This window comes from Opisthorchis viverrini (assembly GCF_000715545.1).
Source record: "Opisthorchis viverrini unplaced genomic scaffold opera_v5_56, whole genome shotgun sequence".
Lineage (NCBI taxonomy): Eukaryota > Metazoa > Platyhelminthes > Trematoda > Opisthorchiida > Opisthorchiidae > Opisthorchis > Opisthorchis viverrini.
The window spans coordinates 489942-517702 of record NW_008751713.1 but is presented as its reverse complement, the minus strand read 5'-3'; the positions used below and the strand labels follow the sequence as shown (position 1 = coordinate 517702).

Sequence of the window (27761 nt, the reverse complement as noted above, 5' to 3'; positions counted from 1 at the left end):
ATCTCATCATTCCATTTCTCACTGAAGATCTCTGTTCCGTCACGTCACTAGCCGTTATCCCTCCATTTTCGCCTTGATTGTGGTTTACTCCAAATGACGGTTAGGCCGCAAATTTACCATAAAGCGATTCACCGGTGATTTACACATTCACGATGGTAGCTCCACCCGTAGTCTTGAGTACAGGAAACCGAAATTTGACCACCTTTGTGGCGGGAACTCAAAAGCAGATGAAGCTTTAATCTCTTGTGTCCAGTGAGCTGTGAGCTAAACTGTGGATGCCATGAAGATCTGACTAGATATTTTCCCAAAAGGTCATATCACCCCATCTCAGGAATTCCAGGCAGAAAATATTACGCTCAGTCGAGTTGCAGACAAGAGGAAGACGGGTGTCATACAATTTATAGAAAAATTTATTGAAAGGCCGATCAAGATAAGATATAAAACTATTGAAAAATCGCAGGGAAGATTATGAAATGACTAGTCCTTTTTGTGGGTCCATTGAGGCATTGGTTCTTTGTTTAGGAAAGCCTGAATGCCTTTCTGTGCATCACTCAGTTCCAAATTTTCTAACATCACCTGAGTGGCAAGATCATACGATTCCTCAATATCCAACGAGGCCTACAGCGGAAGCAAGACGAAACATACGAGAGGTCTGTCTAGGCGGCTTTTTACAATCAAGCAACGATTGATATGCGGAAAATATGATAAACATAGAAACGAAATAACTTCCAGGATGCAAACAGTTCGTGGTAGATTGAATGACCTCAACTCTAGTCGGAAAACACCGGAGAAAACTTCCTTTCTAGTCTCGATTCCACACAAGCCGCGAAATCAAATTTTATTGAGAACTAAGGCTTTTAAAGAATCCTAGTTATTTGTGTCAAACAGGGTCAGAATACTGGGTCGCTAACTTCGCACAAAGTCCCCAATCAAGTAAATCCTGCTACCAGCTGTTTTGTGAGGTGGGCTTTTGAGTCAGAGGCTCAAGGCACGCTACTGCAAACAAACCGCCTACCTCGGTCTGGGGAGTGTCATAAGTTTACCAAGCTCCACCGGTACCCCACTTTTACACCTGTCTAGTGCGATTTTCCCATCTTTGGGTGACCCGAACCATAGTGGCTGGAACCAAGGTACCCTTGATAAACGCTTTGAAAATGATTAACTGAACCGAAACAAGCAGTTCCAAAAACCGGACACTGTATGACCGCTTGAAAAAACTTTCTATTGAGACGGTGACTAACTTGTCCAACTGACCCATACAAACAAAATCTCCTTTCAAATTCGCATTTTTTACACTGGCTCGATATTTGTCCTTGATACACCACCTGATTTAGCAGCGTTTTTCAACGAAAAGCGAGGCACGGAGGTAAGCTAATGGTAGATCCACTTAAACATGTCACATTCTACCAATGCTGTACATATATTTGGTGAAGGTTGCTGACACATGCAACTACTAATTGGATGTATCGAAATTCGCCTCACCTGGGCATTAAGGGCCTGTTTGCCCATTATTAACACTGGTCGACTGTGCTGTGCGACTTCCCGGGCCAACTCCAACGCGGAATCAAGCACCTGCTCATCTGGAACAACGCGGTTCACAAGCCCGAGTTCGTAGGCTCTCGTGGCGCTTATTGCGCGTCCTTTGACAGAATCAATAAAGAAGTTGAAAATCCATTCAGGTTATCACGAAAAACAAATTAACTGAACTGCGAACTCGACAACAAGTAATAGTGAAACCGGAGAATTCGTAATCCGCCGTAACAGATTTCCATCAGACTTATGCAACTATCCTTCATTCCACAGTTTTCGCAGTCCAAGGCAAACGTCTGTTTAAACATGCATTCTGAGTTTCTCATTCCCCTTGGCCAAATAATGTGTATTGCATAGACCAACTGCACTGTTACACGATGCTTTCAAACTACTCTTGGGAGGCCAGACTGTGAAAGCCATTGCAAATCAGTGAAAGGGCTATCAATCAGTTGACCACTTGGGGAACTGTGGCGCAGTGGTTTCACATTTCGCCCCTTCTAAACTGAGAGGCCCACGCTCAAGGGACCAGACCCTCCCGATTACTTTCCACTGAATCGATGGGTAAAACGCCAAGAGGGTTAAGACGTTTTGAAATATTAAGACCTACTATTCACGAGCAGGAAAAACCTGTAATCATTAATGAACATCACTTAGCATATTTATCGATTTCTGTTTAGACATGGTGAACTGGAATGTCTAATTTTATCGACTACCCCTGGTATGCATTCCAGATGCTACACAATTAACAGGTTAGTAGTCCCATAGCGTACGTTTAGCATGGAAAACCACTATATAAGCCACGAAACGCCGCCAAAGCGGAGATTTTCTGGTCAACGATAAAAACGTTTCGAAATATTATGAGGCCAGTTGATCAATCGAAGCTACCACATGGCTGGTAATACAACTGAAAGGCTCAGTTCCATAGGCGATGGTGTCATGAGAAGTGGAATTTTTCTATCCTTCAAACGTAAAGAGAAAACCGTTTGGTTAAGTGTAAAAGAGGTCATGAGACATTTCCAATGGTGTAGCGCTGTCAACAACTAGCATTCTAAGGGTTGCAGTATGGACAATGGAATCAAATGACTTTTCACATGGTATTTTCCGCGGATACACTCGTCTATCACGTGCGCTGGGGTTCGCGCACTCTTCGATCGCTAGTCTACACGTACAGTGGACTATCGCGACTCGAAAATCACCCCGGGCTACACGCAAATATTACCCGTTCTAATGCGGATAAGTCTTTTTCATAGCAAAACAACGTAAACTGTTGGTTCTATTTTCAAATCGGTACTGTTACTATGATTGGTCCATTATGCGTGAAAGTGTCAGTAAACTTAAGCTAGTTTTATCCAGTTTTGGAATCTCAACTGTGGGTTCCATCGGCATACATGGCTACGAGATAGCACCGTTCTGCAGAACCGGTGCAGAACGGACGGTATACGCCAAAATGCTTCGAAATGCGATGTGGATATGTAGAATGACCTACGTCTATTCCTTCTACGTTATACCGAGAACTTCTCAGCACTCCTTTGAAAATACCGGCCACAGATAGCTTTACGAGTTCACGTGAGGTGCACATGCACCCCAGTTATTTACCACACTGAAGCAAATCCTCAACATCCGGCTAGCAAGTCAGATCAAGTGTGCGTTGGTTTGGCCGACTGCTAACCCGATTGAACCTTGTAACTGGGTTAACTAAAACTGACTTGGAACAATGCGAATTGATTCCACACCAGTTTCGAAAGTACGTCGGGTATTCACGTTTATTACCTTTACTTATCTGCAGCTGGATGCACAGTCAACCGAAGCAAAACGAGTCAGTGACCTACCATTACCACAATCATGATTACCATTCGACTGAGTAGCATGCCCATGAAGTAGACCGATCGTGAAAAACTAATCCGAATGAACAGACAGATGTTTTCAATCAACTGGAAAATGTTTTGGACCGATTGGGAAGTCATCGTTTCAGAGGAGTTTGGTAAACAATCGGTGGATTTATTGCTGGGCAACGTTTCGCTTTTGACACAAAAGCTTCGTCAGGCCAAGTGAGTAAGTAAGCAGGTTGTTTGGGTTCTATGGCAGTCAGGGAATCAATCCGTGAGATTCCTTATGACTAGTGACGTGATCAGTGCTGGGTGTTCAGTCTGATGTTCCTGTTTGTTGATTAGTGGGGATGACTAAGATTTACGATAGATTGGTTAGGGGGGTTCGTCTTTATGATGAACCCAGATTTTTTCGTCCTTGCTTCTTCAGTCTAGGACACCTTAATGGAAAATTCCACTTGGGGTGGTTCACAGATTTCGTTCACCTGTGTTCGTCCAAGGGTGCTGGGACGATGGTTTGGGGATGGGGTGGTTAATTGGATCTAACTCTACCTGGATTTCGTACTTTTAGACCCAGGCGATTTCGCTGATAATTGCACACCGCCTCGTGTCATCTCGGCTGATCTGGGACCGCACTCCACACGTTTAAAAGTTCTACCCCCTCTATTCTATTCACACTCGGATGCTTGGCGATTTCCACCGCCTCGGCCACCGGTCGCTGTGGTGTGAATCTTAAACCCCGTCTCACGATGTCCACATTTTCTAAATCTATCTTACGCCCAGTGTCTAGAGCATGCCATGCCATTGCTGAATCTTTGACTAACGCCTGCCTCTGCGTTTCTCGGTGGACTGTTAATGGAACGCTTATGCTCACCGATCCTGGTGTGCAATTCCCCAGCTGTTTGACCTATATAAACCTTTACAAGAAGGCGATCCTTCAAATGCACCAACACCGAACGTAAAGTTTTCCCCTTCTGGAAAGCTACTCTAATGTTAGCCCTATTCAGTACCCTTCTAATGACTTCAGATGTTCCGCTTTGTATGGAATGACCGCTGCTCCGATCCACTCCTTGTTGGGCCATGGTGTTGGCACCGATATCCGCCTTAGTTGCCGCTTAATTAGACCCACTGGGTATCCGCTATCTTGAAGTCGCTTTTCCACCTCAAGTTGTGCCGCTCTTCGGTCCACCTCCTCTGTACACAGTGCTATCACTCTCCTAAACATTGCTGAGGCTATGCTAGCATATACTGCTTTTGGATGTGCAGAGGAGTAGTTTAAGACCGCACCGCCACCTGTTGGTTTCCGACATACAGTGGTTTTTTAATTTCCCACCACTCTTGTTTGTCATGCAGTCACGGAAAGCTAGTGTACCCGATGTGGATTCTAGCTCCATGCTAAACTTAATGTGATGGTCCAGTGTGTTCAGATGTTGAAAGAATTCGTTCACCTTATCCCACTTTATCACAACGAACGTGTCATCTACGTAACGCCAGAACACCCTTGGTGGACACTCGAATCCGTTTAAAGCTTTCTGTTCGAAGTCTTCCATGTACATGTTGGCCATCAGACTGAACACCCAGCACTGATCACGTCACTAGTCATAAGGAATCTCACGGATTGGTTCCCTGACTGCCGTAGAACCCAAACAACCTACTTACTTACTCATTTGGCCTGACGAAGTTTTGTGTCAAAAGCGAAACGTTGCCCAGCAATAAATCCACCGATTGTTTACCAAGCTCCTCTGGAACAGACAGATGCTTTATCCCCCTTCTAAACGCAAACAACACTTTGAATTGCCCACCGAATGACTCGTATTTTAGTGTGCTGGACGACGAAGATATTAGACGATAAGTCACGGCCAACATGAAGGATCTGAATGCAGCATGAAACCCCGTCGGCTTCGTGTGGCTCACAACCACATACCGTTTGCACCATAATAGAATTCGTCACCGAAAAAGTGAACAACATTCCAGTATAGAAATGAATGTACTTGGACCTGAAAATCGATGGAACAGGCGAACATATTCCATGGCAAACTCGGTACCTGGATACAGTGAGCTAAAGTAATACGCCATCCAACCTCCTAAAATAAAAAAAAGTTTACTGAGCTGGACCTTTCGAATGATTAATAGAAGAGTCAGAAGCTGCACGTCCGCGCGCTAATAGATGGCCTACTTTCGACCCCTCTATTCCTTTGTTCGCTTACCACCTGACAGATGTATTTGCATAAAGCAGTGTTAACGTTGAACATGTTATAGCTTTTTCGTTTTTTTATTCGCACACCGTACGCGTCGATTGCAGACCAATTTCCCCCTCCTATTTGATATGGGTTATAACAGGAGTCGCTGCATAGATGTCATTTACACCGGGATTTTTCAACATGAGGCCTTGAGGCGAAAAGTAAATGGTGGTGTGATTCGTTAACCAACTGTGGGGCGATACAGAGTGACTACTCTCAAAAGCCACTGGATAAGTTAGTCTATGAGTAATAAAAGTCGATGCGAATTCACCGAACTTACCGGTGAATAAGAGTTCCTTGGCTGGGCGCATTCCTATGGCACGAATTAGAGCAACAGCTGGTGTGCTACAAAACAGACCGATTTTAATGCCAGGAGTTGCGAACGTTGCTGAAGTACCGGCAACAGCCATGTCACATGTGGCGACCAATTGACATCCGGCAGCATGCGCAGGACCAGAAACTGCTGCGATCGACGGAACACGCAACTTCGCCAAATCCACCATCATCTAGAAGCATTGAGAATTAGGGAAAGGGTAACAGTTGAATAAGTACGAGAAAATTCATGATACTGGAACCTACAGCTGAAAGCCGATAACCGGAATAAGAAAATCAACCAGGTTAAAATTCAGTTTGTCAGAATAATACGCTGAGCTGCAGCATGCAAACCCTAAGTTTCAGCTTGCGACATCCCCGAGGCGGTTAGTGGGACCGGGACAAGGTACAAGACGACCAGCGACTTGTTGGTCGTCCAAATATTGAAGTGGGAAAGCAACTATGTTTCTAGCCATACAGAGAGCATGTACATGCTGACGACTAAATGGGTTAAGCAGGTAATCAACCTTATTCAAGTTACTTAAGGATTTTTTAAAATCGACAAGTTTATAGGGTGACTTCATCAATACAGCTTGTATTCTGACGGCGTGAAAAAAAAACAAATTTCCACCCTTCTCAGAACACACTGGCTATTTCGATAGTAGTCAAATCTGATCCGGAAAACAGGACAGATCTACCGATTTTCCGGACTTCGTGACACATGTTAGTTAGGTTTTTGGTGTGCCATAGCGCAGCGCCGCAGAAACAGACTTATTAGGACCTAGGAAGAATTCACTGAGACAGAAAGTTTGACACAAAACATCTCATTCATATGCAACCTGTCACTTACAAGACGCCTGGCGGATTGCACAATGAAAACGTTACTGCAGACTATATACACGAGACCCATTGCTGGTCCGGGATTAAAATGTGGTCAAACTGCAGGCGGATGTCATGAAAATCAAGTTTTCTTGTATACCTTACTTCGTATACAGGAAATTCAGCTCAAGACAAAGTTTCGTTTAACTTTTGCACAGCTTGTTCACCTATCTGTGGAAGGAAAAGGATGGAGTTCCTTTTTGAGATAAAGTGAGTCCCAGCTGATACAATAAGCATAAACTTCGGTTGGAAGATAGATCCTCATGTAGAGCTGAAGTATCAACGATTGCTCTGTCAGGAATGTTTAGATTCCTATGTCCACTGGTTCCTGAGGTAAAATGCATTGGCGTAAACTGCTACTAGAACCTGATCAACCATAACCATCGTTCCTGCCTTATGTAAGAATATAAGCTTGATTGCCCAACTGTTGAACACCGTCAGATTCCACAAAACACTGACAACCCTACTTGATAAACGAAGTATTGTGATCAGTTACCACCAGCAAGTATTCCACCATCGGTTTTCGCAATACTGTATTCAATTTTCACCGGTATCACCACATCCACCTGTCGTGAAACCGATAGGAATTGGGCATGCAATGGCTGGTACCCCGTTGGCGTCGGTTCCCGTACGACGAGCGCCAAAAGACCACACACATATATCCGGGAAAAGCAAAACGTTCGTCATTTTGATAACAGCCCGCTAACATCCATTCCATTGGGAACGATTCTTCTTGTCCCAAACATCTCATCGAGACGTGTCTCACTAAATTATTTCAGCCTACCTCTGAATTATCCTAAAAGTTGTATCCCCTTCAATATGATGAGCGAATAGACCTTATGCTAAGCCCATTTCACTGGCTGAACGCAGAGCTCAGGCGAAACGGATCATCTTGACGGATGCAATCACGTTCACATTAAAAGGCTACGATGGGAATGGAAAGTAAGCTGAAAGCCTTTGATCACGAATGTATACTGCCGACGTCCGAGCTTATTTGGTCGACTGGTATTGTCTTGGCCTACAGGGGACTCGTAGTAGCACAACTTTCGTTATCATCAGAGACGAATGCCTGCCTAGGATTCTAGAGACAACCACGGAAGAACAACTCAAAAGAGCATTTTTGTGGTTGCAGGGGAAATGCTCTTAAAAACAGGGGGTGTAATTTCAAATGGGTTTTCCACTCCCCATTGGGAAACATTGTCTGTATTGTGTAAGTACATACAAGGGTACGAAAATCTCCAGAGGGACAGTAATGCGAGGAATGAAGGCGATTGTGGAAGCCTGAAATGCAATGCTGAACTCATGAACCTTCCAATATCCCCGAAACCGTTTGATTTCCATCTGAACAGCCACGTGATGCGTAATAAGTCGTGTCTATGGGTAGCTCATCCAGATACGCAAAACAGAAAGCGATGCTACAATCACAGGCGACCTGAACTTAACGTCGGAACACGTGGAAAACGATCGGAAGTTGATTCAGCGAAGCGAGGATAACAGTCGTACGAGGGTCGAACGAGAGTTCAAACGTAATTTGGTAGATTAAACGGATCTTTGGCGACCCCGAGGACTCAGGTATCTAGATCGTCGTGTAAGGTAGATAAAACATTTAGGTATTGCAATAACAGTGTAAATGTCGATCGACCGAAAAGAATCAAACGTTCAATCGGATGCAAACGGTAAAATAAGTGAGATAAATCGTGAGCTACATTGAGCTACATAAATGAAAAATGCAAACGTGCAAATTCAATACAAACCTGTTGTTAACCTTTTCGGAGATCGATTCTAACGCACATACGAATTAATCTAGACAAGTAGTAGAGAAAACCCCTGGCTTTCAATTGGCAGCACAGGGATTAAATTTCGGAGCCAAAAACAACCCTCTGGGCCTATGAATCGAATACAAAACAAACTGGCATGAAGAATCAGCAACGGTGTGAACACCTACGTTGGAACAAGCGGAGAAGACTTCAGCCCATTTACCGGAACCTTTATCTTGCATCAGTTCTTTCAGGTCATGCCCGGCGGAGAAAAACCGTCCAGACCCACGGATGACGACAACACGCACTTCAGGCATTTCTTTCACTCGTTTAATGGCTGCGTGAAGTTCACGTATCATGGCTAGTGACAAGCAATTGGCACGCTTCTCGTTGTTTAGCGTGAGCACATGGACACCCGCATCCATAGCTTCAGTCAAAACTAAATGTGTAGGTTGTGTTGTAGAGGATAAGTGCCGGAACAAGCCAAAGCCACATCGTCCAAGAGGGACAGCAACTCGCCTTGTTGAAATCTGAAAAAGAATCGAACAGCCGTCTGATTTGTACCTATACGACTTAACGGTTTTCTAGTGATCCGTCAAACAAAGACCAACCACAGGAACAAGTCTAGAGTAGGGAACAAGGACTTGGAATGTCTAACCAGATTTCTGGACAAAATATCATTTCTCCAGGAGTGCTTTGCACAACTTGGAGTTTTCAATGCTTCCTGGTATAACCATCTATGCCACCAGTTTGAACTCGAGAATAGTCAGGACCAATCTGAGTCTAACTCTTACTACGTTAGCAGCCACCTCTCAAAAGCAGTCAGGAATTACGTCCACTAGAGTTGCAACTGCCTGTAAGAAACACACAAAACCCGCTAAATTTTAGCCCTGGTTGAACGCGACATCGAAAACAATAAACAGCAAAATTGGATTGCAAGCTTTTATTCTTTCATGCTTCTACAAGCACCGTATGCCTGATGGAAATGTCTGACCGCCGAACAAGTGGGCAATAGCAACTGACTTCAGTACTACTTTGTGTGATGGCAGCTCATCTTATGGACTCTGATAGATTAATCAAGGTTGCCGCGTCAACTGACTCAACACTATCCACATCATCCATAACTTCCCTGTAACCCGATTCAATTTGCCACGCACGTGGATTAGACGACAACTGCCAGAAGTTGTATCATTATCCCCGCCCACTGTACTACAGTTCGGTTGACGGAGCTTCCTGAATCACTCCGCAAAGTCGCAACTGGTTCTGGACAAAAATTCGTCCGATGAACTGTCAACTAAGTTCACCGGGACATCTTATAGCCCTTTGATATAAGAACCACTCCGTCCATTACACCAATTAACACTGCCTTTCTTTGGTTCGTTGATTAATTTCTTCCACAGTGAGCGAATACTCCCAACAAGAAAGTTGCAGCGACCTCTCATTCAGAATCTTTCTGCCTTGGCGAACAAGAGCAAACGTACTTCTGCGGCTATCTCCTGCCATTCGAAATACCGGACTCAAGGGGTTGCCATGAAAGACCATCAACATGAACCTGATTCTGCAATTGACAGCCTAAAACAGAAAATAGTTGTACAAGCTCGCTTATCCGAAGAAAGTTGCACCGGAACAGCGTCACAACTTTCCCAGAAAGTTTTTGTAGGTATTATCGAAACCCTACGGGTAAAAAAAGACTGCTTTCGAACTACGATTAATTTTTCGCTCATGTGCAGTTGTCGCATGTGTTTCACTAGCTGCTGGGGAGGCTCACACGCCTTGTCAGTTCAAAATGTCAGACCTTAGTGGATTGCACGGCCTCAAACGATTACAACCCTTTAGCACATAGAAACACCGAAATTAAGCGATTCACCATGGTTCTATCTTCACCATCTTCTTTCGAAGTCCCAATGGAGCAGACAGTGAAGACCCATAAAGCTTATTGTTCATCGGTTACAACCTGTCCAACAAACCACATTTCGAACCACAGCAATTGGTCACTTCCTTGAAAACACCCGCAGTGGCTGGCAGCACAAGCAATGCGGACGAGCAAATTCGCCGGGGGTTGAAGCACAGAATGAAAAAAATTGTATCTCAAAGCAATCAACCTATTCATTTATGAACTTGTTCACATTCGATAATGGATGAACGGCCGCGGTCCACAAAACCGAATAGGTCGCTTGTCTACTTTCCGTAAAATTATCCTAATTTACTTGGGTAAAATTACATAATGAAAGAGAGGATAAAACGGGAAAAAGACTCGGTGTTGGCCTACCACACCAGGGTGTGCCTGGATGTCCAACAGATCCACTACAGCCAGTCACACAAGGATCTTGGTAATTACACTAAATTCCAGTATAAGTGGTTCCTTATGAGAAGATCATAACACTGGCTGCTTAGCACTGGATAAGTGAAGTGCAGTGCTCCATATTCTCAGTCCTGGTCGTTTCGTTTGCACTATGTGAATCTGGTCGTCTCAGTGATTATTCACTTAGGTGAAGGCAGGACCGCAACACAGAAACAATGAATTATGTAACGCAAAAGCTCCAAACAAGGTTAAGCAAATAAACGACCCTCTGTGACTCTGGCGCGTGACCTATTGATTGCGGATACTGACAGTAAAACTATAATCAGTAAACCATAATAAAACCGTAATCAAAGCAAGCGCATGCGTCAAAGAAGAAGACACTGTTTAGAACAGAAGTTATCTTTGGGTCCATTAGTGATACATGTTAAATGGAGATGCAAATTGACACAGTGAGCAAGACAATTGATACATTTGTTAAAGGACAACTCGATATTGATACCCAGGGCTGAAATAGCCAAACAACGTTACGGAGTGTGCGTATCCTATCAAGAGCTTCCAGCAGTAAGAAATGAGAATAGTCACGAAGCTCTGAAAAAAATGAAGGCCAAACTTAGGATTTTCATGTGCACAAAACGGTAGAGTAATTTAGGCGTCTTACGTGAGTAATCTCTTCACAGCCTTTTAAAAACAAAAAAGACCCCATTCGGAGAGCGGGAAACGTAAATTCGCATGAGCTAGGGATCCGTGGCTATCCAAAATAAGAGCTTTTTGTGCAGTCTGTAGTGCTCCGCAGGAATTGTAGTTGTCTTCCTGAAACCTCAATCGCAATTCGTCATCAAGCGGCCTGATTTCCGGACCTGGTCACAATCTTCGAACCAATTGCTCTTTAGTATACAGCTGACTCGGGGTTGTGTATTCGGCCTCATACGACGACTCGAGGGAAATACCCATGTTTCAGGAGCGCACCTGAATGGCTGTAGGATCTGGAGTCGCATACGCGTGACCATATTTGACCAACCAGTTAACAATGGTTAAACCTGTCGGGGCTCCAATGCCCTCTAGTCTGCTCGATTGGATACATCAGAGGTGAGCATGGAATATGCTAGAATGTACAAAAGACGGAGTTTTTCGAGACTACTGATGTAACTTTGTCGGTCATGAATACTTAACGAAGTGACGAAATTAGACCCGAAAAGCCGAGGGAGAGGAAAGACAGTACTGTAGCGAAAGCGTACACATTGGTTGAAAAGGAGTTCAAAAAATAAAGATAATAATGACTAACAGGAAGAGAATTGTCATGGGTAATGAAACAGCTTGGTTAAACGGTGTCCACGACAATCCGGAAAAAACGCATTCAAAATATGTAGCATGAAAAAAGGACATTAGTCGTCCTCATGAGTCCAATCTGGAATCGGTTGTTTGTTCAGAAAAGCTTGAATGCCCATCTGGGTATCTTTCAGCCGCAGATTATTCAGCATTACTTGATTAGCGACATTGTACGCTTCGCTGAGATCCAAGTCAGCCTATGAAATAGATGGAGAAGCCACATTTACATAAGAGCTCATTAAACATTTATGAAATATGCAATGATTTAACACCTACAGGTGATTCTAACGTGGTCATAATGCAACTGTTTATACCAATTAAGAGGCGACATGTACCAATAAGGATGTTTCAGGTGGCTTAGTGCTTCATCGACAGGTGGTTTTCGTGGAACCGTGAATTCATTCTGTTGTTGTCGTTATTTTAGGCAGCAACACCGACGATGAAAGCGAGATTACACTATCGAACAGTGCATTCCTCTGTCTTCAACACTTGTCCAGACGAGATTAGACAGTACTGACCATCTAGTCTGCATCTTTGCCTCGCTGCCCGAGTGGAAAAGAGGAGTGGCAAGAACCTTGTTGTTTTCAGTGACTAGTTGTTCTTTTCTCATGCCATCAAACTAGTCAGGGCGTGCATGTTCTGTTTAACGGTTGTCGTCGGCGTTTGGTGTCTCATTTCTACCAGTGAGTTAGCTGGGTTGTCTGTCAAAGCAAAGGGCAGTTAACATTGATAGACTAAATTGATTTTCGGATTTCCAAATATATTACATCAAGCTTCGTGTGCTCGGATGGGACCGAGCTGACGAAGGGTGCAACATCAGCTTCCCAAACAATTCATACGATGCACAGCTCCAAGATGTGTCACTGGCGAATGATAGCATAGGTAGGTACTAGTGACTGGTATGTCAGAATATCCAAGTAGCGATGTGTAGCTCTTGGAGGAAACCACGTGACAGCAAGTGAGTGAGCAGCGCACAAACTGAGCAGACGGTTAGCAGTGGCGTTCAGCATACCGACAAGATGGTGTCTGAGATCGCCTAGCTGTAGGCGACAATCTCGACTAACCGTACATAATCCTCTCAGGAGGCTGTGAATTTTCCGAACTTGAATTTATCGTATTCTGATGAACATTGTCTTGTCACATTTGTTGATAACGGAAATTTTCCTTCGACTATTCAATTCCGAGGGCTTGGTTTCACAAATTCCTTGAGAAGGTAGGAGATAATATCACGATCCCTTTCTCTTCGCTAAATATGAGAGCTGAAGAACATGTATCAAGAACCAGCTTCTCGGGAACTGCTTGATGAACGAATGGCGTTTTGACCAGGAACGTCGAATCTGCAACTCTTTGGTCCCATTGCAACTATAGTGACACGCTTGAGAGGGCGGTCGGTCTCACCTGGGTGCAACAGCATTCGAACGTTCCCACCCTCTAGACTAAGTGCTTGCCTAGAGAAGATCAATCGCTTGTGACGTGTCTGTACTCGAGAAATGGTTTACACGTGTGTGACTTTTCCCAGATGCCCACCCTAAAAAGTAAGGTCCCGGGCGGCTGTCTTCGAGACTAGCCACATCTAGCCAAAGACCATCTATATTCAGATTCCCTGACCACTGTTGGTTAGACCGATTTCGGGAAGATATGCTACGAACTCGTATGAAACCAAAACCTAGGGGTACGCCTTATCAGCTTTATCAGTAGTGCGTGCCAAGCTGCAAACAAAACTGTCCCAACCGAGCTGTTACTGTGACGTATTCTAGGAGTTCCAGTTGAAGTAGACTATCCAGTCTCGTTCCATTCAGGTCAGCTGATCATATAAAAGCCATGTGTCAAGTGTACGTTGGTTCCAACTTCCACAGCTTCGGACATCGAAAAATAGAACAGGGCAGATGTATCCCAGCACTGTAAGTGATGGCATCATATAATCGTGTTGAATCGATTTAGTTACATGAATGAAACGAAAACGGCACAACTACACACTGAAGGCGATAGTTATTATGCTGAAACGCCAATGACTGCATGACAGAGTTATTTCAGGCCGTCTTATTAGACACCAATAAACTAAGTCCCCGGATCCCAACACAGGGAGGCGGCCAATGTCAACCCGACTAAGTTTGCTCGTTAGTATAGACGTAATGCATTACTCATATGGTTGCTGAAAATTATTCGACAGCCCACGACCGGCTTCGCTTTTCTTAGGGCTCATCAGCTAGGCATAGTTCCCGAGTTTCCGTCAACCAGTGTTATTGGCTATTAGTGATTTTAGTCCCGGGGTCCCTTTCCACGGAGGCTAAAGCTGTTGTCCCGACTGGGTTTACTGGTTGATGTTTTCATACTTCGTTGCTAGGCCATACACTGTCCATCTTTCGGTCGGTTTCACTCAACACAGAGCTGGCCGAAAACAGCTCTGCGAGGCGGACAGTACTCTGGCTTGTAGAGCACATGTCCTTACCAGTGTAACCTACGAAACATAAGTAACACATCCACCTTCCGAGTTCCTTATTCCTAAATCCATTTGGCATACCTCTGAATTGCTAATCCGACTTTCCTACAAGACCTGGTTAATGGTTGGAGACGCCGATGGTCAAACGCTGATAGCTTCTTTCATCTGAACCGATATCACGCCGGCGCCACAGCTATCAGAAGTAGGCAACCTTCCCGACTGTGAAGTAAACTCGTCTGCAGCCAATTCACGAGAAGTTATACAACTGACCAGGTATACATCGACCGGCTGATCTGCAACCACGAGGCTTGGGTGCAATCCCAGTCGGACTTGAGGTAGCACATTACATTTGTAGGTGCGAAGTGCGTAGCGAACCGTGGGACAGAAGTATTTATTCGGTATTTTATTATCAAAATTTTGGTCATTTAATGCAGCTTCCAACTTCCAAGGACCTGAATCAAAGATAGAAATATCGTCCGTCAATTCAACATCTGTGAGGAAAAGTCCTGGGTGCATTTCGATCCCCTGAGGTTCACAGACAGGCAGAGAAGTTTCAAGTAGCACATCAGTAAAAAAAGTTTAAGAGGAAAGTTGAGGGGGAGCAACCTCATCTAAAACCCCTCGACATAGTGAAGTAAGGCGAAAGCCTTCTATATATGGATGAAAGGAAGAAGGCCTTTGTTGAGGAGTATTTCATTAGAAAATACCAACTGACCAGTTAAAGACTACTGGACAGGGAAGCAAAACTCTCAGTTGCATCTTGTTTACAAAAACTGGACATCCATCTTCTCCTGAACGCATCTTTTTGAACTTTCCTGGATATTCACTAACTCCAATCATTCACTTCTCAAATACAAGCAAATGCTACAAAGCGACTCCACAAAACCCGAAACAGATCTCCCTTTCCAAGAGACGCAAAGCGAATTTACAAGAACAAAACATGCTACTCGCATGCCTCCCCATCAATAATATCACGGTTACACACCTTCACCCTTTAAAGGTCGTTCGCATGCCATCGATTTTCATTTGCCTCCGTCAGATCGGCTTCGGCAGCGGGTCTACTCGGCCACTCTTCGGGTGTATCATGCCACTTGCGAAGCGGCGTCCCATTCACTACTTTCGATCCCCAACCATCTTGAATGGTATAGACGTTCCCCCGGCGGTCGGTAACGACAAACGGCCCTTGCCATCGACTGCCTAGCTTCCGCGACCCCAGTCCACTCCTTCCAGGATTCTGGTGATCCTTCCACTTGACCTTCGTGCCTATGGGGAACGTTCGGACCTTTCTACTTGCCGTTTTCTGTTTAGTCCTTTCCTGAACGGCGGTCAAATTTTCTCGAGCTCTCCTTCTTTCTTCCTCCAGCTCCTCCGGAGACAAGCGTGTTGCCACAACCCAATTTCCTGATCAACCGGAAGGCGCGGATGTCGACCGTACATCAGCATAAACGGGGGCTTGCCTGTGGTTGACTGTGTGGAAACACGATGAGTTAACAACATTGGCAAGTTCATTTCCCAGTCACCTCGTTTGGCCACCAGCCACTCCTTGATCGTTCAGTTCAGCCATTTGTTTGAGGGTGGTATGGTGCAGTCCTTAGCCGTCTGATACCCAGCGTCTGCAAGCAATTCCTAAACTCTTCGCTCTCGAAACCCAAAGTAATTCACATGCAGTGCCCTTATATAATGGATATAAATTTGCAATGAAACCATTTGACTGCGACGCTGTCTCAAGGTATGGCCGATTGCCTTCGGCCAGGGTGAAACGCAGCTTGATTCTCACGCGCTTCCTTCTGTTGATAATCTATCAAGCTGCACAAAATAAGGCCAGAGGGCATCTTAGATGCTACGGCTACCGGTGATGTCACGATGGCTTTTGGATGACATTCTGACATTCACTGAGAACTGGAATCACGGTGGAGGCACTCCATTCCACTCCGCTCCATTCTGCAGTAGGGTCGCCAGACTGATCACCAGGTCTCTACCAAATTTTTTTAAAAACGTGAGGTGCAGACCAATCGGGCCGGGTGCCTTGTCACGTTGGATTCCTGTTGTTGACGGTGGGATGATACCCATATTCTATTCGGACCTGTTTTATTCTTCCAGAAGTTTCGCTGAAGGCCAGTTGAGCCGCTCTTTACAGTGTTCATCCCACTGCTCAAGAAAACGGCTTTGGAAAGGAATTGCTCTTGTCTTTTTCGTATATAGTTTTGCTGAAATCTGTCTCCCTTCGTCTGGTTGGTCCAACCAGTAGAACCGGAGCACGGTTGTTACCTGCAGCGAATGTTTTGTCCATCCCTTGCAGTCCAACGGCGTTCTCCACCATTCTTCAAGCGCTTCATCACCAAGCGTTTGAGGGGTTTACGCGCCCCATCGTGGTCATTAATTGCTGGCACCGCATTTCCGGCAACAATTACATCTGCTAATCCGACGATATCCAAAGTTCATTCGATCGAGTTGAAAGGCTTGGATAGTATAGTTTCTTCCAATTAATTTCATTATATCTTTAACCAGTTTTCGTTATCAGCGTGACTATATGCTTCCGGTAGCTTTCCAGCTAGATCAGCTCAATAGTGCTGAGCTACTCAAACTCGCCGAAGTTGATGAGGTAACGGCGTCAATTCGCCAAGCGGAATGTAGAGTGACAATCGAGCCCGCCCAACGGCATGATCAAAGTCGAGCTGCGTACACCAGAAGAGACGACATGCCTTAACTGAGGCCCTCCATCGGTGACTAATGGCCGCATAAGCCAGGTGAGTCTATGTACTGGCACCGTAGCAACCAAGCCCGCACAATGCCGTGATCGGAGTCAAGCTGTAAACAACAATTTACAGTTGATGCTCTCCATCTGCAACTAACGGCGACATAATCTGACTCCATGAATGGATCGTGGCCTCCAAGTTACTAAGTGTGAGTGGGTATTGGACATTCGTTCCTGCCAGGAACAAATGAGTGTGAGCACACGAATGAAGAGGTCGCTCTCGATTGTCCAGAAGACGCTGAGCACCTACTTCGAATCTACCATCTGAATGTGTTTGATTCGGGTTAGTCGTCCAACTTGAGCGTTCACCTTATCTGCCAGGATGATAGCATTAATTTTTCTTGATGACCAAAGCAGTCGTGACAGCCCACGATAAAACTGCAGTCAGTCGGGGCGTATGCCTATATGACAAATAAACCGTTTTTACGGCACTGACCCGTAAAGATCTCAACTTAATCAGACAGCTGCACAACCCAAAGACGACCACTTATTGAAATCTAGTCCTGACCCAAACCATAGACATCACGGGTCATTGCATGTGAGCCTTAGCTTTTCCACTCTTAATGCTACTACACATGACGATGCAGTTGGGGACAAATCGGGCACTTGGTGATTTTTGTATTTCGAATGTGTTGGGTGATTCGCCGGCAATCACGGTTAACCATTGGTTGACTGATGCGTGAGGTTTTTTGGAGCCTACATCTCCTAACCCAACAGTCAGTGGGCAAAGGCAGTATCGTTGTATTCATGAATATGGGTATGGAGGTTGCTCTGGGGAAACACCTAACGCTTTTATAATCCGATTGTATAGGAAAGTACGACTTCACCCCCAGACCGCTTCATAATAGGGAGATCGTCGCTCTTCCTCTAATTGTTCTCCTTCAACCCTAATCGTAGAGTGATACCTTGTAGAAAAGAGTTCCATCCAGTATAACCCGCAGGATCATTAGAGCACTCAAATCGAACAACCACATCAGGGTGATATCTTTTGGTCGCAGGTGACTGCTCACCAAGGCATGCGAACGTTATTCGACATCCCCATAATCGAATGAGAGTTTTAGAAGGGGCTTTGGGAGAGATGTGTAAGCCAGATATCAGATCAATGGGTGTTTGTTCAACATCAGCACGATCTTGTCCACCAGAACAGAGTTCACACTGTAATGTTTGTGAAGAACTACGCATTGCTTGTCAGCACGTATGAACTAGCGGAGAAGACTGAATGCTGCACAGTCTGAGCATCAACACGCACAAGACCGACGTCCGCTATATAGAGTCCCCATAATTCATTTGCTCATCAAAACCCGGATGGATCTCACGAAATGCTATGCAGACTAATGCTACCTTGACGTCACACTGCCCTATAGTTTGAATGTGGACCGTCGATCAAGATTGCGTGTTGTCGAGTCTGGTGAACCTTTTGGCAAGTTTTAGAAACGGGTATTAAAAAACAGCCCTCTGTGTTGACAAAACAATGGGTTCGTTTGTCCTGTTGCACGGCAATGAAACAATAACCATGTGTTATCGTGACTTCCGATACTTGGATAGCTTGTGCATGCAGTGTGCTTGAAGCGGGTCCCATGTATCAGCTGAAATGAACGTGCTAGACAAGTTTTCGGCAAGTGCACTGTGACAGAACCATTATACAACTTGGGTATACCAGTATAAGGAGAGAATCCTGGACAAATGAATAACAAATGTTACCCTAACGGACAGAAGTGACGATATCTAGACATGGTTGTCGAAAGTCTGGAAGTCACGGACATAGGTCTTGTGAAATAGGAAACTGAGACGCCAAAGTGGAAGATATGATCTGGTATCCGTCGATTCAGCGACCGATATCTTCGAACCGGGGGGCCGTGTAAGAAACATAGGCCTTCTGGAGGTCTTTGAATGCCACCAGAGAACTCTCTGGATCGGTGGCGACTGCAACCACTTTTACGCAGGCCGTTTTTGACTTATTGACACTAAAGGGCATACGTGGATGCAGCAGCCTTTTCATACCTTTTTTGACCCTCTAATGGCGCCAGACAGCAAACCAAGTGATGATGCTGAAAGTGAAATTCCAAACCCACTGCCATATTGACCGAAAATGAACAAACCATGGCTAACATGGAGGCCGTATGGGCGTGAACTGGGCTGGGTATCTCCAGAACGTAAGTGGCAGAATAACGCGAAACAGACACCATTACGTTTAAACTTTGGGTAGCCTTTCAATGGGTGCAGTGGTGACCTAACTAGCAGGGAGGTCAGATTCCTGAAAGTAACCCCAGAACGGCCGGAACCTACTGAAACCCTAAAACTCCACCAATAGGAAAGCCGGCAAGTATTCAGGCCAGTCAATCATTCAATCAATTCAGCAAACCCTCATGTGTTTAGGCATTCCACAGAAGCACTACCGAATGCGATCAGCGCTTAGGCATTTCAAAGTACGATCGATGTTGATGAGTGTTTACTAAACGCCTATCAGAGAGCCTGGATCAATGTCAGAAAGTGTCCTATGAATAGCGCGGGGCCGTTGTAACTTTTGCACTCGCGCACACTCGCTTTTTGCAGTAAAGCTTTGTGTTCCTTGTCGGTGAGTTCTTTTCTGGAACCAGTCACTGTAGTGGGAACAGCAGTCAGATATAACAATAACGCATAGCATAGAGCAAACCAATCAAGCCAATGCTATCCATAGGGTGCATAGGAATGTAATCTGGACTCAGCTTATGACTATTGCGAGATGGCTCAGTGGTTGAAGCGCGAATTTGCTGATCGGAAGGTCCGTGGTTCGAACCCGACCTATCTATCGACTTTCCTCGGGCTTGGAAAACATGGGAGTATCCCAGCCCTCGTGCTTCCTTCTGGTGACATGGCAGTTAGGCACAGGAAGGGGCCTACAGCTGAATGGTTTTTTATTGCAGGCTGTCGGTTTACTCAAAGCGGACATCAATGGATCCAACTGTAGATTTACCACCATTTTGCCTACAACCGTTCCGCTTCAACTTATGGTGTTCCGGAATGTCGGATCCACGAAAAGTCCAGTAGCGAACCTTTTTCAGCTCATACTGGCTATTGTCTGCCCCAAACACGTCATATGATTAGTGCGGGTCACTGGGTCACGTACCGTGACTGTTTAGCTATCCCACCTCAATTGACAAGTATGGCCCATTAGTTCAACATGCTGATAGCTATGGAACGGTGCTCTCCCGTTCGCCACCCAATTTTACTACTTAGGAATAATATCGACCAAAGAGTAACAGGCAGTTGTATACATGGTTGTGCGAACCACATTTGGCATTACCTATTCTCCAAGCGATCCGTCAAAAAACCAGGACACCAACGCCAGCCCACTGGATGCACGTGAGTGAGTGAGTGAGTGAGTGAGTGAGTGTGGAATATGGGTTTCATAAAGTAATTCCGAGGAGATATTCTTTCTTAATGACCCCACAAATGAGTAATGGTGAACCTCGGCTTCCCTCACCTGAGCATGCAAGGCACGTTTGCCCATTTCCATCACCGGTTTGCTGTTTTTCGCTACTTCTTGGGCCAAGTTCAATGTGTATTCCAACAAATGGTCATCCGAAACGACGTGATTTACGAGATTCAGCTCATAAGCTCGGTCGGCATCAATGGTACAACCTGGCAATGAAAATATAGCCAGTAACTCGTATAAAACTTGAATTGAAGCAAATGAAAGTGAAAGCTAATGTGCAACCGATCAGATAATTTGATCGAAAACTTCTTTTATGATTGCTTACGGTACGAGAGTTAATGAGAGCCTGAACTGGCAGCTGTCTACAGTAGGCGAAATAGGAAGCACGGAGAACGAGGCAATCTACGTCGGAGTTTCTGTGAGAACGAAATGTTGGCGAAGCACTGACTAACGAATTATGCAATTTATGAAAAACAGTCAACTCTGTACTCGAGTGATGTATCAAAAATATATATATATTCTTATATACAAAAAAGCGTTCAGCTGTAGCACCCTTCCGGTGCCTAGCTGCCATGCCACCCGAAGGAAGCAGGAGGGCTGGGATACTGCCAGGTTGCCCAAGCCTAGACAGGGGAAGTCGAGTGGCGGAGGTTGGATTCGAACCACGGACCTTCCGGTCAGTAAATTCGCGCTCTAACCAACTGGGCCGTCTCGCCCCATATACGTATAACTGAATACTTGAACGACCATGCAATTCATAATGCTGATTTCTCTGATTTCTCTGTCATTGACCACTACACAGTGATGATTATCACGACAGTAGAGTACTAACGTTCGGAATGGATGCCGTTATTGATAAGGCGGTCACTGGCACCTTATGGATGCAAAGTATCAGCCCCAGTATGCAGGTAAGTGCCACCGCAAGGTTGTTCACAAAAGGCCAGTAAAACCCCGCCTGTCACTCCTGAATATTGTGTCCCATTCTAAACGAAGGCACTTCAAGTTTGCAAGTGTGCAACAAAACAACAAAAGTTAACTATAGTATACGACACTGAGCTCTAAGAAATGCCCCTAGCAAACACAACTATTCCCTATACTTTCGGTCAAACCACCAAAGATACGAACCCGGAAGTTGTCATTCTTGGGGGACTATCCTGTCGTCGTGCCGTGATGCTCCCTATAGTTTGGGTTACATTAAGGTTTCAGTAGTGAGATGGATGGCCTATCATTGGGACTGGTGGGGACCGAAAAAAATATTGCCGCGCCGCCCTAAACTCGAACCGAGATTTGAATTTATATATATATATATATAGATATATATATATATAGCGCAGGACAGCTTTAGCTGCATATTTTTGCAACAGAAACCTTGGTCTGGCTGAATAACACGGAGAAAATTTCGCACCTTCCATTCATCGATAATAATGTTTGTTGTCTTAACTCCAATCTCAGCGCGTTAGAGGTAGCTCAGTGGTTCAGGCGCCAGCGTACGAACCAGAAAGTCCGTGGTTCGAACCCAAGCTCAGCACCTCGACTGCTACTGTATAGGCTTGGGCAACCTAGCATTATCACAACCCTTACATTGGTATGGAAGTTAGGCACTGAAGGGGTGCTACAGCTGGACAATTATTATTATTATTACAGGCCGGTCAAGAATGTTTTATGCCAAATTCACGGGCTCTGCGGAGTTATATTGTAAAAAGCTGTCCCAACTGCGCGACAAGAAGCATGCCAACCGAAGGAGCAGACATAAAGTTCACAGAGTGGAATGTCTTACTGCGCACCTCCGGACGTTTCATGGTAGTTTGTTGGGTCAAACGTGCATTTCCAGGAAAAACGAAACCATGATTCCAGGATCTAACCTCAGTACATGCACTTCTGACGAGCCCCAAAAAGAGTGAAGCAACTTTTGACTGCTTCGTTGATTTAGGCTAAGTTGCAAACCTCGATGTTGACATCATCGGACGGCCATAGGTATGCTATATTCGCGGTAGGATTACCACCCCTTGAAACTGAACAAAAAGACGCAAAACGGAGATCAAATCCAAATTCCTGCTTCGAGGGTCTGGATTAAGTCTGACTCACCAGTGAATAAAAGTTCTTTGGTCGCCCTCATTCCTATCGCACGAACAAGTGCAACACCTGGAGTGCTGCCGAAGAGGCCAAGTCTTATCGGAGCAGCAACAAATTTCGCAGACTGTCCGGCAACAGCCATATCACAGGTGGCGACAAGCTGACAGCCAGTACCGTAGGCAATACCACCCACGGATGCGATAGAAGGTACTGGCAAGTTGGCTAAATCGATCATCATCTGCAAGCGACGGACAAGTTATGGCTACAGAAATATGCAACGGGAAGTCAGATTCCACAAAACCTGTGTGAAAATGAACAGACTCATCAGTGAGCATAACGATAAATTCTTCTTGAGACTGGTCGATCAGGCATCTATTTTGGTAGTTTATTTTGTCTATTCGATTAGTCTATTTATTATTTTGGTTGTGTTTCGGCTTATGACAGGTTCATAAGGTACCCTTTTGTACGGCGCGATTTTTGCTTGTCCATCTGTTAGATCTTCTAACTTACTGAGTAATTTTCGGCTTGAGAATGCGTTTCATTAGCCTTGATTTCACTCAAAATTTTGTACACTCTCGATGGCCTCTAAAGGCCACTTCTCTGGCATCTTGTGCACTTTTTAGCTCGGATGCTCCGAAGTTCTTTGTTCTTGACAGGTCAATGGATTAAATCGGTTTAAATATTCCCGTTGATAGCTTTCTCAGTTGAGTATCACGCCTCCATAAATTCACGTTCGTTCTTATTTCATGATTGGGCTGGCATATGAAAATTGTCTCGGCTGAATTTACCGTTCCCAATCTTCGCACATAAGTATAGGTGATCAAGTCGTCTAGTGGCAATTCGGTATTCGTGCCGTCTGGTGGATAGTAAGGCAACAGTAATGGGGTCTACTAAAAATATGTGTTTGGTCGACTACTCAAGTAACAGGAACACTGGCAGAAACGCAACGCACAAGAAAGGCAAGAAGGAACGATCGAAATAAAGAACATAAGTGCGTTTGCAAATGAGTGTTTTTCGCTAACTTCGTGCAAATTGGTCTCAAGTAGAACATAAGGTTGACGGAAACTCGGGGACTGAGCCAACCTGATGAGCCCCAAGAAGGGCAAAACCGGTCATGGGCTGTCGAAGAATTTTCAGCAATCCTATGAGTGGTGCACTATGTATATGCATGTATCGCAATCCTCGAATACTGTACCAACTAAAACATGAAGCGGCCTGGTGCAGCATATTCGGTTGCCTGGAAAAATTTAAAAACGATATTCAGTTGGGTTCCAGGTGGGCCTCTCGCAAAACCAAATTCGCCCGCACATGAGTGTATTTCGCTGATACGGTGGTTCACAACGAATCAACTAGGCGTAAGATAATCAGACGACAACGTACTAGCCAATCTTCAAATGACCAACCATGTTGACAGTTATTAACTACAATGTAAAACTAAGCTAACTATATAGACGCAAGCAAAAGTGGAGGAATAACCGGGGAGTCACCAGCCTTCGTGCTTCCTTTTGGTGACATAGCAGCCAGGCACAGAAAGGGTGTCACAGCAGAATGATTATTATTATTATTACTATTTCCTGCCGATATTACTCGCAAGCACAAAATATGACGACTTCACAGAACCAAAAAGTAAAACTAGAGCACTCACGTTGGCACATGCGGTGAATACGGTAGCCGGTAATTTGGAATCGTTATCCCCAACAAACTCGCCTAAGTCGTGACCACAACAGAAAAAACGTCCAGCCCCACGAATGACCACAGCACGTATTTCATTCACTTCCTTCACTTGTTTAATAGCTGAATGAAGTTCATGTATCATTGCTAGTGATAAACAGTTGGCCTGCTTTTCATTGTTGAGAGTTAACACACGGATACCGGAATCTGCGGATTCAACTAGAACCAGCTGTTCGGACTGCAGTGTGGAGGAAAATTTTCGAACAAAGCGGCAGCCACATCTCACGACATTGAAAGCTAGGCTCGGCGTTGGTATCTGAAACAAATGTTGCGTCATCAGATGAGTTGTGAACATTGATCATGAGGGTTGTTAATTACTGAACACAACGGACGTAGCACCAAATAAGTAGCCACAATGGCACGTATATGGCTGGTTTCAACCGGAGCACACTTGCTTCCGGACAAAGGTCCGATCAATGTTTCGCAAGTCCACGATTTCAGACTCAAATCTTCAGCGGCCCAATGTCAATGTGTCTTGGGATGAGAGTTTGGACCATTCGTTTCAAGTGACATAACCAGCTGGGCTAATGCATCTAACTCCGACAATATTCACTCCGATGGACTTTGGCGGTCTGGATTGGGTGCGTCGAAGGGTTCTGTGCAGACACTACAAGCGAAACAGATCGCGAACCCGAGCACTTCATTCGCATAGCGTCTAGATCTCGTTGCCTTAAACCAAGTATGGCATAACAACCTGATATCCAACTTTCTTGGTATCTGTGACTATTGCTACAGAAGCATTTTTCGTCATGGAAAGTGCCATGCTGGCCCTTGAAATTGTTACGTCTATTTTTTATCGAGCGTCTGTGGATAAGGTGGTGCCAAGACAGCAGAAATACGCGCACTACATTATCTCACAACCGCTTGTCGGGACAGTCAATAAAAGAATAATGTCTTGGAAATACTTACGGTTCAGCGAAAGCCATAGCCGATCTCTGTAATTCCACCTCAGAATATGAAAATAAAGTGCAATCGTCCGCAGGCCGCAGCATGCGGACATTGGACTCACGCCGCTGTGGTTTGGCCAGGAGACGCTTCGGAGTAAATAAAAAATCAAACAAGTGCTAATGAATTAGAATACCATCTGCGCAACAATGAGGCACCTTTGGACAGACGGTTATACAGTAAAGACTGGGCAAAAACACCCCATCTCAGCCCTGTATCAATTTCGAACGCACAGGTTCGCCTAGGTCCACACCCCGCCTATATCGCAGCTCTGGTTGGGTTGACGAACTTGTCTGGAACCATGCTTTCGTGAGACGATCGAAGGTTCTAGTGATGTTCACAAAAAGTCCACGGGGCGACTGGTCCCTCTCTTGGAACATCGACTGATCTTGCTTCGCGCCAAAACCAAGCCAAGGATAACACATCAACTGCTTCAAAATCCGCATTAACCTTCCGGAAAGTTTTTTGCCCGAATACCAATGACCAGTTGATTGAACAGGATACAAGCCAGAGTCCATCTTGCTTTGCATAGATCGACACCGTGGTAGTTGTCCGTGTTCCACCGGTGTTTTCATTTATACAAAAGGATCGTTAGAACCTTGTGTAACGTCTTACATCCCCAAAATTGCATATGGCAGATGAAGAAGTTCGTCCTGCAGCGTTGTTCCCGCCAGCTTTAACAGCACCGCGGGGAAGTCCCTTAATCTCACTGCTTTCCAAATTTTGTATCTAATCTGTGGCCAAATGTAATCCAGGTAAGTCAGCCAAGCAAGTCTACACTGTATCTTGGGGATATTGAGCTATATAAACAGATATCTCCTGAACGACTGGCTATTGTTGAAAATTGTTCTCTCAACTGAACATACTGTACTTTGGCCGCAGTTTGTCAGTTCTTCAGTTTCCTTGAGCCCGACATAAATGAGCTTCCCAGCACTGCAGATTTTCAGGTCCGACAAGTAATTTAGCACGTATTTCACTAAGCTCCACTCTACTTTTATGATCAGTACATTACAGAGGTTCCTTGAACGCACAGTGATATGTCCGGTCAGGTGACTGGAAGACTGTGGTAAATGATACGTGCTCGCGTTGAAGGATGTGTGCTATAGAAACTTCCAACGCGGCACAAACCGTGAGTAGCCTATAGCTATTGTTGTTCATTAATCTGCTTCCCGATAAACTGAGTACTCTCCTCCAGACTTCCGAGTCCACCAACCTGAAGACGGAAATTATCCAACTGCACGGTGTCACTCGAAGGTGCAGATCTAACAAAGTGTGAAGTCTGATGGTAGAACCTACTATCTTCCTCATCTGAGTGTGACACTGTGAGATGAATGCCCACTGATGCAGGTGGTAAACCTTAACATCGGTAGCCGGAAATGGATAGCCACCATAGACGAGTTCGTGTAGTTTGGCATGTAGTATGGGACTGCGAATAGAACCCTGTGGTCATGTCCTCTTCCTTGTTTTGCTCCATTCATGCAAAAGAAATAGCTAAAGTCAGACCCTGGTAACTTCCCTTGATCAACCAGTCGGAGTTCCCTCAATGCAGCGAGGCCCATGGCGTATCGCTCGAGTTCTTTTGAAGCAAAACCGGTTCGCATTTCAAGCCTGTTCTCCTCATCCTGTCTAGGCGTAGGTCACCTGGCAGTATCCTAGCCTTCGAGCTTTCTTCGGGTGGCACTGCAGCAAGGCATCGAAAGGGCATTCTCCTGTGTACAGGAGAACTTCCGCAGCATACTTGGGAGAAACTTCATGCTACGGGTTTCAAGGCGTGGAGGATGCACCTTCCTTATCTTTCAAATTCCGCGTCAGGTGCGGTAAAGTGAAGCCTGCAATCCCCCACGCCTCAAGAACCGTACCTAAAGGCTGATGCTTTCATCACAACCTCAGGATTTTTCTTCGATTTTATACAATCCTTTGGGCGATTGCACGCCCAACCTAGGCTACACATGTTAATATGCACACAATTCTATGGTCAAATAAGTTTGCACCCTATCTGCGATAATAGTCATGATTACCGTCAATTTTGTTTGCAATTCGTTTGAGGGCATAATATCTCCATTTCTATGATGGGTTCAATGAGTCGAGGTTTTTTATGAGTTCTCACGCTGAACGCGACTTGATAACAAGCGTACAAATTCGCATCTTTGACAAGATCCCGTCCAGTACTAGCGCAGAGAGAAAAAGAAGAATCGGACCACCATACGAGAGCGTCTGCACAAAACAAAGG

At 45.0% G+C, this 27761-nt stretch overlaps 1 protein-coding gene across 1 annotated transcript; it reads right to left on the bottom strand.

The window, feature by feature from the left end:
• Positions 1-391: 391 nt before the first annotated feature.
• On the bottom strand, positions 392-27593 carry T265_13333 (hypothetical protein; the record flags this gene model as incomplete). The annotated part of the gene is made up of 8 exons (XM_009168407.1): positions 392-618; positions 1483-1640; positions 5877-6102; positions 8733-9074; positions 20831-20988; positions 22868-23093; positions 24501-24842; positions 27550-27593. 8 exons carry the CDS (start codon positions 27580-27582, stop codon positions 478-480), a joined length of 1626 nt encoding a protein of 541 aa, XP_009166671.1.
• Between the last annotated feature and the right edge of the window lie 168 nt (positions 27594-27761).